The 13,019-nt window shown below is 39.7% G+C and overlaps 1 protein-coding gene across 1 annotated transcript in view; it reads right to left on the reverse strand.

Annotated features, from left to right (window-relative positions):
- The window catches only part of DSG2 (desmoglein 2), a 26,604-nt gene that overhangs the window by 8,690 nt on the left and 4,895 nt on the right, over positions 1-13,019 (reverse strand). The window contains exons 2-11 of the mRNA XM_010006899.1: positions 12,375-12,553; positions 8,636-8,657; positions 7,135-7,170; positions 6,045-6,179; positions 4,683-4,841; positions 4,274-4,418; positions 2,973-3,133; positions 2,020-2,154; positions 1,683-1,868; positions 497-756 (exon numbers count right to left, since the gene is read on the reverse strand). Coding sequence (XP_010005201.1) covers positions 497-756; positions 1,683-1,868; positions 2,020-2,154; positions 2,973-3,133; positions 4,274-4,418; positions 4,683-4,841; positions 6,045-6,179; positions 7,135-7,170; positions 8,636-8,657; positions 12,375-12,553 — 1,418 coding nt within the window. The remainder of the gene's footprint in view (positions 1-496; positions 757-1,682; positions 1,869-2,019; positions 2,155-2,972; positions 3,134-4,273; positions 4,419-4,682; positions 4,842-6,044; positions 6,180-7,134; positions 7,171-8,635; positions 8,658-12,374; positions 12,554-13,019) is intronic.

Genomic DNA, 13,019 nt, shown 5'->3' on the forward strand with positions numbered 1-13,019 from the left:
ACTCTATTACAGGCACTGGGGAGAGGGGTTCACCACTGGGTATGTACCTCTTCTGGTCTGCATCATTTGTAAAAGCCACGGTGCTGATTCAACATTTTAGCTAAGAGCCATTCTAAATACACACAGGGCCTTATCTAATTTACAACCTCTCTGTCCAGCTGCTAGATGCTTCTGCATATTTCCCCCTAACATTTCTGCAGATGATTAACTCAGATGAGTAAATCTGCTCTCAAAGGCAGACAGGCATGACAAACAGTGTGAAAGCACAGACAACTTCAGTCCAAACACTCATCTCTCACCACAGACGACCAAAGAAGTAGCATTTTCAAGTCAGCTGTTTTCTGCATAATGGACTATTGACAATGATGCTGGGTTAGGTGTGAACTACACATATTAGAAAGCAACTGTCTTTGAAATTATTTCGCTTCAATATACACATTTTTGCAATAAGATGTGACTTCTGACATAGTTATAATGGTAATACAAAGAATCTTACTTAATTTGCTTTGCTATTTTTCCAGTGTCTTCATCAATGGCTTGATACTGTCCAATAACCTGTCTTAGCTGCATTGTCTCACTTGTTTCAATGATTTTTGTACCACCAGGGAATACAGGGCCTTCCCGCACGTCAATCACTTTAATTTTGATTGGAATTGTTTGTGCTTTAAAACTGTGTTTAATTGACTTGTGGAACTCTGCTTTGTTTGTAACAACAATGCCCAAGTTTAGGGTTTGCATTTTTTCATAATCCAGCTCCTAGAGCAATAAAAAAAAAAATAATTAAAAAATCACTCAGAATTTGACAGCATCTAATGCCTGGATAAGATTAATGCACTTAATATTTAAATATTATTTCTTATGAGTGCAAAGAAGAACTGTTGGTTAACATGTTAGTCTCAATAAATAATGCTTCAACTCTTTAAAAAGTACACAAAGAAAATTACTCTTCTTATTTTTAATGGATGACATATGCCTTTGCATTATTGAATTCAAACTAATTTGAATTTGGTGCAGAGTCCTATCCATGTATTCTGTCTTTCAGCGAATCAGTGCTCTGCTACCTGGCTCCTTTATTTCTTTATAAAGCAAATTTATTTACTTAATAATGCTTATAAATTATTACAATTATCAGTTTTCAGATAAGGAAACCAGAGCAGGAAAAAAAAAAAGAAGAAAAAAGGTACTTAAGGAAATGTGCATCTATAGTTCTTGTGGACTAAAGGGGAGTAAAATGAATAAAACACATTTCTCGTTATGGAAAATATTTTCATAATTTCAATTTATCAAAGTTCACAGAATAGTCAGTACCCCACAGCTCACAGAGTATGTGTTGCCTGCAATGTTATCTGTGGCCATGAGAAATAAAGAAATTTAAATGGAGATCAGAAAGGAGAGCAAAAATATAGGAAAGTTTGTAGGTATATCTTAGCACTGTTGCCTGACAAAGAAAGTTTGGGGACTTCTGCCTGACTTGATATATTTGAGATCATACGGATTGTAAATGGTAAAGCTGGACAAAATTGTTAATTGTTGAAGTCATCAGCAAAGAATATGACAAAGGAGCAGTGTCCACCCTGTAAATTTAGTTTACATACTGACTGAATATAAGTGATTTGTTTGCCAACTTAAAGGGAATTAATCATTCTAATATTTACAGCACACTCTCTAAAGAATATACTAACCTTCACAACAGTCAAAATTCCTTCATTTGTTTGTGTATCTGTTACAATACGAAAAAAGCCACCTTCATTTCCAGAAACAAATGAGAAGTTTGCCAGCCAGTTATCAGAAAACTCTTCATCTTTGTCAAATACTTTTATTCGCAGAATTTCCACATTTGCTTGGTTTTCTTCAACGCTTCCTTCAAACTGCAATTGAAAAATACCCTTCCTTAAAAAGATGTCACGACTTACTTTCTTTCACCAGCACAAGAAAGTTTGCACAACTTTGTATTAAACAATGGCATACTGGCAGGTGTAAATTCCAAAATATGGCAATCATTGTGATAAATGTACTTACTGCATGACTTTCAACCACAGGCAGATTGTCATTGACATCCAAAATCTTGATTTCTAAAGAACATGTTGCAGCATTCCCACCTATTTCACCACCACGGTCTTTTGCTTCCACCACCAAAGAATAGCTGCTTTCTGTCTGCCATGATAAGAAACAAACGTTCAAACCAGGATACATTTTTTTCCTTTGCTGTAATCCCTTTATTACATTTTGGTAGTCCCTCTTGTGGCCAATTCTAACTCATTTTCTCCCTAGCTACTAGTAAATCTCATACACAACTACCTTCACAGGCTCTGCTGGAGTAAAGCTGAGGCTTGAGAAGGATTTGGGACTCTGCATCTCCCCCACAAACTGTTAGACTGCACTCACGTGGCAAATAAAAAATATTAAGAGCCATACACAGGGACAGGGGCAGTAATAACCTGCATGTCAGGATTGGGCTAGAGGTACTGCTCTCAGCCCCAGAGCTAACATCCAGATCACCATCTGCTGGCCACTGAAAATTCATGCAAGCACAGGTAAAGTTGCTAGTAATACATGGCTTTCAATGCTGTTTCCCATCAGCACCCATCCTGTTTCCATCATGATTTCCATCGCAGGCTACAAAAACCTAGATTGAGAAGCTTCCTCATGGTGATCTGGGTTGTCTTTGCCATATGCTCTCCAGCACAGAGAAATGACCCCTTGCTGTCCTGGCTGCATGGGAGGGACAGAAAGTGACAGCCATCAGGCTGGTGCTTGTGCAAGAGAGATAAAAGGGGGAATACAACCTTGATCCTGTCACCCCCATCCCAATTCTTGAAAAACATGCATCGGCCAGAGAAGGCTTTAATCCTAAAGGAGGTGAAGGAAGGTAAAAGGCCCAGCTCTCCCACCAGGCAGGTGGAGCTGAAAGTGACACAGAAGGCACCAGGAGACTGCTATTGACACATAAAAAAATGGTGTTGTTTCTTTACCTCTCTGTCAAGATTTATTTTTGCTACTCGAACCTCGCCAGTATTCTTATCCATACTGAATGCAGCACTAGGGCTTTGGGAAATAATCCTGAAAGCAATTTTGGAATTGAGGTTATTTGGTTCATCTGCATCTGTTGCATTTATCTTCATTACAATTGTTCCTAGAAAAAGCAAACAAAATATAGCATGTTTACACTGCCATGCACTGGCAAGTATTTTTGCTGTTATGTCAGAGATAAAGATACTGTTGTTAGATGCACTTGCCTTTATTTATTTATTTAGGAGAGCTGAAGAAGCCTTCCTAAAATCCTAATAGCACATGTTAAAAGTATAACCTCTAACAAACAAAAACACTCTATGAACACATCTCTAACTCAAAGAAGTCAGTGCACCAGAATTACACATCAGGTTGAATTGTCACAACAATTCTGTCAGAAAACTGTAGATACTGTACGGGGAAGAAAGAAGTTTTTGAACAACAAGCTGCATTTCCCAACAGCATCAGTCACAATACACGCTGGATCCCTTTGTGCAATACACTTGTAACTCATGGCACAGGATTTTGGTCCTTGAGGAAAGGGTGTACCTCAGCACTCAGCGCCTGACTTTGAACATTAGCTGGAATTCAGGCAAAGAAGCAATGACCATACAGCTGCTAGTGACTTGAAAGAGAGCTGAGGGACCCCAAAACCTCACCCATGCAGACAGACAATAACTGGTTTCTTCAGATTATTGTCATATTGAAAATGACATAGTGTCAGGTACTTAACTGTTTTACTCCAGCTTTTTGTATCTTCTGGGAAATAACCTGTTGCTCTTATGGTTATTGACATCAGTAGGAAAACTGCCACTAACTTTTCTTTGAGGGTTAGGTCACAGCCATATGTACTTTAACAATGAAGTCCCCTTCTAGCCCATAGATAAAGCAGAGCTCTTCATGAGCATAGGAGTGAAGTCCCTCCCAAATAAACTGGGACTGCTAGGCCAGAAAGTAGAAAAAATTTCCAAAAACCTGCTGAAGGACCCTGGTTGCTGGACTTGCGGTAGCTTTGATACCACACCAAAGATGACATAAGAGGAAGTGGTGTTCTCTGTTGCCTTTATGTGGATACTTCCCCATCATCATATCATGCAGCTTAGCCCTGAATAAAAACTTGCATTCACACACGGATAATCTGGCCTACACAAGCAAGAAAATGTTATTGCAGATATGCTGCTGCAAAGGATGTATTCCCGTGTGCCTTTGCATGTGTGGGGAAAAGCTAAATGAAAAAAAAAAAGAAAAAAAAAGATAGTTATACCTGTTTCACTTAATTCTTCAATTGAACCAACAAAAACTTCATGTGAAAATACTGGAAAATTGTCATTAATATCCACGACTTTAATCGGTAGGTCTATTGGCTCTTCCAGTTTTGCTCCATTCTTATCTAGGGCATGACCTCTGAGCTGGAATAATACAGATAGAAATAATAAGCAAAATACTGTAATATATAAAAATACATATGCTAAACAGAAATGCATATATAAAAATACATATAACAACATGTAAGCATTTTAGAAGCATAAATAATATGCTTATAAATATGAGCATACATAGACATATAAATAATGAGAAATTGGATTAAACTAATTGAAACAATCACATTTGAAAAAAAGAATAATAGATTGAGTGAAGGACACCTATAAGGAGAAAGTTACTGTTCAGCTTACAAGCAGCATTGGCGTCTTTTCTCTGTCAACCCTTCCTGTTATGTTCAGGTCTCCAGTCTTTCCATTGATAACAAATAATCCGTAAGGGGGTTCTGTTACTCCTTGACCAGATATAGTATAAGTCACCACTACCCCTGTATCTTCAAGATCAGAATGTATCTAGCAAGAATAAAACAGATCAAATAGTGTTTGGTAAATAAAACAACATTTAAAAATGCAAATTAAGTATTTTTGCTATTTTTATCATGAACAAACAAAAATTAATATTCAACACATTTTCATGCACTCTTTTGAGCGTAAGAGATATTGAAACACATGTAGGAAGATTCAGTTCTGTCTGGGGATCTTGTGCAGGGAGATGAGGAACATGATGGGCAGCCCAACAGCTGGAAACCATGGATTGGAGAGCTGTGTAGGAGAAGAAAACTGGGACTGCTTGGGCAAAGAGAGTGAGATAGAACAGAAGTGCAAGGGAAGGCTAGAAAACCACCATGATAAGATAAGAAACTGGAACGAGGGAAGAAGGAAACTGGCTGATCAAATGGTTGGGGGCAAATAAAACGTGGAGAAATATTACGGAAAAAACAAACAAGCAAACAAAAAAACCCAAAAAAACCAAAACAAAACAGAGCCTGGAACAGTACGATGAGCAGAGAAGACTGAAGTTATCTGAGCAAAGCCTGGGAAAAAAAATGACTTTTTAAAGGAGATTAAACCCAAACTAGCAACTGGGACCAGGACTGAGGAAGTGATAGGCTGGAGGAAGAAAGGTCACGCCTGGAGAGGAACAGGTAGAAGGGGCTGCACAGACTAGAGGTTATACCCTTCCTCTGCTGTCAGCAAGTATCTGAAACATCTGGGAAAAAACGTGTGCATTGTGCCAGCATCACCATCAAGGGGCAGCCCAAGCAGAGGGTAACACCCTGCTACCATCTGCGGTTTCAACAGTGGTTCTGAACGAAATAGACAACACTCTTGCACAAAGGATAACACCCTGGGGTTTTTTTAGCTCTGTTTCCTGAAAAATTAGGCATGCATAATCATGCTCCATGTAGACCCTTTTGCCCAGTCACCACCAGCAGTTTTGGGGCCCACTTGCCAAGTTCAACCACAGCTGAGTAGGGGTAGTGTAATAAAAACCTCAAAGATACTGCATTCCTGAGAGTTTTATGAACATTGGTGACTGGGAAATGAAAAGACTGAGCCAAAACAGGTCGCAAGAGCAACTCATCTGCTGAAGGAAGGAAACAGCAAGAAATTCAATAAATATTTGTGCATGTATTTAGGGCAGCCACACTGCTATTTTACATTTTAATCTCTGCTTTTATGAGTATTCTGTATTTATCTCTTTTCTGGGCTTACTCTAGCAATTGGATTCTTATAGGAATTGTCCTCCTCTTCCCGTATGAAAGCTGGAGGGACTGTCCATTCTCGTTTTTGCCTGACTAGGCTGTTGGGGTGAGACAACACACCGCTTCTGCCGTTTCGATTATAAACCTGTGAAAAAACAAGGTTCAATGTCAGCATTACATTTAGCCATTTCAGACAAATGCTTTATTGCTGCTGTAGCTCAAGACTTCTGAATGGCTTTTATTATTTCAATATCTAGTAACTTTGAAAACATAGAGCAACACTAGCTTTCCACACCACAATCTAAGAGCTGTCTGTTTCTCAAGTTATTTGAAGGGGAAAACTACACTAGTCTTTTCACCAAGACTGAATTAGGTATGACAGGTTTTAAATACATGAGCAAGTTCCCATGACCAGGCGTTAGTGAGAATAAACCTGTTCTGGAAAATTTAAGTGCTTGTCATCAGATGTAGGAAGAGGTTTGGCATTAAGGCTGTTTAAACAACCATTTCTGCCTTATTACCCTCCTAACCATCCCACAAATAGTGCCCTGTATTCAAACTCTACTCAACCCATCCATTGCTTCTGTTATCTTTACTCAACTACCCCTCATTCTCAATCTGCATGACACCCTCTGTCCTGTCCAACTTAGCTCCTACTGTGTCTCTTGGCTTCCAGATCAAAAACTGGAAATATTTCCACAACTAACGTCCTCCATAAAATAATAGTTTATTTAATTTAGAGAGAGTTAAAAAAAGGTATTTACAAATGTAATATTTTAGGGGATGTTTCTCAAAGTTGAAGACCACATAGTTCAATGGATGCAGGAATCTATTCACTTACATCTTGGCTTTCATTTCATTACATTTCATTTCATTTCGTTTCAGCTTTTAATTTAGAAAGGTTGGACCAGATGATCCTTGAGGTCCCTTCTAACCTGGCATTCTATGATTTCATTATTCATTACACAGCTTCCATGTTTCAGAAAATGGTAAATATCAAGATATTTATCAACTCAAGCAAGACATGCCTTTGACACTTGCTTTTTGCTCAGAGAACCCTTTTTCAGACATAAGCAAAGCAGTTTTCCTTTATTTCCTACCTTCACATAGAGTCCACTTCCGTAATTCAAACAGATCTGCAATGAAAGTTATAATAATCAATTCTATGTCACTTCAGCAGTAGTAAAACTCAACGGATGTAACCAACCTCATAAGAACATCAAAACCTTAAGGAAAAGGGCATCTGACCCCCAAAAATAAATATATAACCATAATAGCTTCTGAAAAATTTACCCATAACCATTCACATTAAAAACATATAATTATAGAATTGTTAAATTTCTCACTTTTCTCCCAGCAGTAAAGAGATAATAAGCAATCATTATTTCTTTATTTATTTATTATTTTAAGAAATAAATGCAGATCTAATATTAATTTTTAAACATCCATTTCTTAGTTCTGAATACTGCCTCAGCATTCCAAAAGGATGGGAAATTTATTGAAGTGCCAGCCGCACCCTGGAGAAGCTCCCTTTCCTGGGCAAATCGTGGATTCTACAGGCTGTGGTGGGTCACCAGCCACATAAGAGGACACCACAGATTAGATAAAGTGACAGGAGCAGCTCTCTACTTAGCACCTTGCTGGTAGGAGAAATGGCACACTACACCCCTTACTTAAACAAGGCAGAGACATGTTCATGCTAGCGAGGAAATCATGCTTGCTCTGTCAAAACCTGGTCCATCAACATCCACCCCTGGGACTGCCCATCTCTTCATGCACCAGGACAGCTACGCAAGCCCTTAAACACGATGCTAGATGGAAGGAACTGGAGCCATCAGCCAAATTACCAGAGACCCTGTCTTTAAGTCCATTCTCCACGCAGCAAAGACTCCACAAGTTACAAACCCCCTTAAACAAACAGTGCAAAAATGAAGGTATCAGGAAATAACAACAAGCAAAAAGTAGGTTATTACAACAAGAAAAATCAACACAAAGAGCTTCTGAGCTTTGTATAGAATTATTTTATTGTTCTCAGAACTATTACATCTACCTAAATTTTGCATCTTAGGTGATTTTTATTTTTTTAATATTAATGCCAAAGGCAAAGCAGGCATGGAAAAAATTATTTCCTACTGAAATAAGTCAGGGAGTATTTAGTTATATTCTCTTTGGCCAGTTTCTAGACTGTTAATCTGGCTCTCCCTGTTCACCCCTCTGACTCATCCTTGATTTCTGTACTGATGACAGCACTTTTGGAAAAAAAAATAAATAAAATCTTATCTCTTTCCCACACAATGCAAAAATACAGTGGACTATGTTGAGCAACCTAGCAGACCATTGTTTCAACTTGCAGAACAAAACTGTTTTATGAATGGCAGTTTTCCCAATGTATACATTCTGAAGACAAAAATCACCAAGCACTGAGTTCCTCAACAGATACGTATTGTGATTGGACTCGATCTTAAAGGTCTTTTCCCATGAGAACAATTCTGTGATCTTACGCCTTAGACCAAGTCGTTTTAATGAATATTCTGAATCTTATTTGCTTTTATTAGTTATATGGATTTCCAAAATTTATTTTCATGATTAATGAGATTGTACTAGCAGAAGTAAGAGGAGAATTCTTGTTTATAGTCAAGGTTTTCCAATTGAAGCTGCAACTCTTTTGGAATGTGAATAGCTGTCAAGATGTCAACGTGAACATCCTTATTTGTTCTTACTGGTAAACTGAAGGCAAAAGTGTTTCTGAACCACAGTATAAAGAAAAATGTCTGAAGTCCAGGAATAAGCAAGTCTTCCACTGAGATGCATATGAAGAAAGCAGAGAAAATCCCATTAATCATTTTAAACAGAAAGTCCTTCATTAAGATAACTGAAAGCAAAAATCAGTTTGTTTGCTTAGTAGCAAAGTAGCCTCAAAACATTCTGTTTTATTGCTATGACAGTAAAAAAACCTTTTGGTCTTGTACTTTTCAGTCTGTAGTCCATAGGTAACCACATAAGGGACTTCTAAGATATCTACAAAAGGTGTTTAAGAATTACAATTTTATTTATGAGATGCAGAAATACATGTGGAAAATATATAAAGGGATATTGCATTTTTATTGAAAATGTGTTAAGGTTAAAAAAAAATTAAAAAGGGGAAAGAACTTTTCAATGACATTTTTTTCAAGGAAAAAGGAAAAGTCACATATCTAACAGGTCCTGAATGATGATATTCTTTTTTCCTTTTTTTAAATCCTAGGGCCTTCTATTAAATGGGTTAGTAAGATCATGAAAGACCTGAAAGTCATTTGATGTGGATCACAGTCTTGGCACAAAAACCAGACATCTATTGATCACATCTCTTGATGACACATTGCTAAAAAAGCATTGTCAGCAGAAAACTGGATGATGGTTCCAGAAAAAAAAAAAAAAAAAAAAAAGGTGGAAAACCTCAGGTCTGAAGTAATAGAAATGGAATGAAATACCACAGGAAAGCATCAGGATTAGGCAAGAGGGGAGGGTAAAGAAAGGAGTGACTGCTGTGCATAGAGAGTGCAAGGCTGCTCTTGTCCAAATTCATGTTCAAGTATAGTCAAGAGGTGACTAAAAGGCACATTTTGAACACACAGCTCAGTTTCATGCTGCAAAGATGCAGACTGAGTAGGCAAGAGGGTATGTGTCAGTATTTGCTACACCATGAAGCAGTAAGTCCTAGAAATGTGGTCTTCCATGTAGGCTTCGTGTCAGGAGATCTGGATCTTGCACCTTCCGTGAGTCAGTTTGGTGTTGAAGACCATGGGCAACTGGAGATCTTCCACACTCAGAGAAGCAGGCTGAAGACACCATCCAAGATTATCTACTAGTCCATCTCCCAGCCCCAGGGCGAGATGAACTACACTAAGCACTTCCTGACAACTGTTTAAACTGTTCTTAAAAATGGGTGATGGAGGTCCCACAGCCTCCCTAGCTAACCTAAGGAGGTGCCTAGCTAGCCTTACAGATGAAAACGTTTTTGTTAATTTTAATCCTAATTTTATTATCCTAATTTTCAGCTCTTCGCAAGTTGATCATATTGCTGTTTGGATGAGATGCAGTTTCAGATTAAGACACACAAATCTACATGTCTAAATGAAGGCTAAATGCCTAAGCTTCTGTTACACTCAACAGACATACAGCCAACACAGACAAAGGCATTAGAGAGCAATTCAATTTGCCCCAAAGACAGCCCACATCACCGATTTCTCTCTTGGATTCCACTGACTGAAGCTATGCCTGCTTTGTAAGCCCAATACGGGAGGATTTGTAGAGCAAAGCAGTTGCTGCTGAGAACCTAACATGACACAACCCATGTTTTGTGGTTGTAACTTCATACTAGAATTAGCCTGGTCCCATAGACCAAACGCCCAAGAGCACACGGATGCATCTGCCAAAGCAGTTTCACCCCAGAGAGATCAGATTCACATACTCCGCAGATCTGCTTTGAAAGCACAATTTGATCCAAACCAACAGGTGTGCTCTGCATCCACTGCATCCCCATTTACCATAGCAGAAACTCAAACACCTATATTGAGATGTCTTAATCTCAAACTGAATCTTCCTCTTTGCCACATTGATAACACTCCAACGGAACAGTGTCATTCCCTTTTCTTCACAATTACCTTTCATATATCTCAAAACCTACAATGCATCTTACCTACTTTCTTTTCTCAGTTCATAGATTTCCTGAACTTTGATTGCATTTTTTGGTTTTCTCTGCTTTCTCCTGGGCAGATTAACTTTATTCTGAAGTCTGGAGTCCAAAATAATACCACTTTGGTTCAACACGATCTTATGTATTTCTCACCTGCTTTCATATCTCACCCTAGTGCTAGTTTCCCCCTGCCTTTTTGGAACAGTACTAAGTCATTGAATCAAAGCACAGATGATTGACAAAACTGTTACCATGTTTCAGCATGTTACTGGTGATACAAGCCAGGCTGCTTTGAATTACCTCACCTTTGTTCTTTCTAAAACTAAGCATCATGTTAGTTGTGTTTTTTTTTAATATTTATTTATTTTTTTATTTAACTTGTTTATCAATTTTGTAAAACAACTGATACTGGCTCTGACATTACAATAGCGACCTAACGTATTCTGGACTGATTTGATCACACCCAGCCTAACATCCTAAACATCAAGGAACTACAATCTGACAAGACAGTCAGAGAAAAAATAATCGTTACTACTTGCCTAGTAAGACTCGTACACCTGTCAACTCTTCTTCCACTCAAAGGCAGGAAGATGTCAATGTCCATCCCGTTGAGAAATGACCTAAGAAAATCCCAGTCTCATAAACCTCGATAGCCGTGCCCGCCCGGCAGGCACACGGCTCTGGCTGTGTGCCCGGGATACCTGCCAAGCTGAGCCCAGCCCTAAGGGTACACTCCTGTCTGGTGTACCCGGACATCCCTGGAAAAGGCCTGGAGGCAGGGACCCAGGGAAAGCTGCTGTGACCTTTGTGATGTACCCAGGGCTGAAGATAAGAGGGATGCAGCCTATGGGCAGGAAGGGAGCACAGACAACCAAGAAATACCTTCAGAAAAAACAGAGGAGTAATTTATAGTTCTCGATGATTCTAAGATAGAAAATGCTTTGCGAAGACACTACTTTCAGACTGATTTTGTTTTTCAGTAGTTTCTAAAGGTTTTGAAGTTATCAATGCCATCTTTGCAGGCCAGAAGATCCAAATGACCCTAATCTGATGTTCTCAAACAAGCCACTAGACTTTCTGCCACTTGAATGCCTTTGTCCAGGTTAGGGAAAAACAAAACAAAACAACCCAAAAAAACTAACCAAACAAGAAATGCAGCAGTGTCTCTCTCTCCTGACACCAACCAACTAAGGCAGCTTTATTTGCTCCAGTATTCTACCAGATATGCACCAAACTAAGTTCACTCACAGTGCATTACACGCTGTCCCAGCTTGAGCTGAGGCTGCGGATGATGAGGATTGAGAAAAAAATTTTCCTCTTTTCTTCAGGCAAACCCAACATCATCCTGAGCCAGTGCAAGCTCACCAGGATGCTGTGGCTTCGGGTGTTACAGAAAGAATAGTTCAAAACTTTTGTACAAGTTTCTGCATGTTTCCCACTGCTCTTTCGAGCAAAACAAGGATAAACCATTTCCCAACCAAACTGTAACTCCCAGCTGGGTGCAAAGAACCGGGCTAACTGTTGCTGGCTGACTTGTGGCCAGCCACAACTCTACACTGAAGTTATGAGGCAACAGCTCTCCAGCTAGCAAACCTGATTTTGCTGGAACTTGTGCTCGGAGAGCAAGGTCCCAAGCTGCAGCACCCGCCTGTGTGACCAACAAACCGTTGCTGAGCCCTTCCCTGCTCCTTGGCAGCTCCTGGCACAGCCCAAGGCCCGGTCTCCACCCGCGCCTTTGTCTGAAGGGTGGTGACCTGACTCCTGCAGGCACCTGGCCAGCCTGGGAAGGGGAACAGCTGAAGAACAATGCAGCAGCTATACAGGAGAGCTCCCTGTAAAAACGTCTAGAAAGCATCGGTCGAAATTAAACAAACCAGATTTTTGGTCTCAGGATCTTATGAAACGCTTAACAGCCTAAAAAGGTGTCTCACAGAATGGAAGGTCTTGGGGCTGATGACTCAGTCAGGGCAGGGCAGGCGGAAGCCTGAAGTCACTTGGGTTGTTAAGGACCCGGTATCACTTACCTAAGGCAATAAAGACTTGCACTAAATCATACTTTTATGATCTATTTTTCCCACCTGGCACTTCTGCTTCAAAAAAACCTAATGCAATTTATTAGTACAGATAGTACGCGGGACATTGAGCACTCCTGTCTGCCTTCCTCTTCCTCCTGGCATCCTAACGAGCCCCACCCAGCCGAGATACCGTTCTTGGCGAGCTCTTCTACCCTCACCTGCTTTCGGGCCGCCAAGGGCGATCGATTTTACGTGCGTTCCAAAGAACGGGAGACACGCCGTTCCCAGCCACGAG

Source organism: Chaetura pelagica, unplaced genomic scaffold, assembly GCF_000747805.2.
Source record: "Chaetura pelagica isolate M959 unplaced genomic scaffold, ChaPel_1.0 scaffold109, whole genome shotgun sequence".
Lineage (NCBI taxonomy): Eukaryota > Metazoa > Chordata > Aves > Apodiformes > Apodidae > Chaetura > Chaetura pelagica.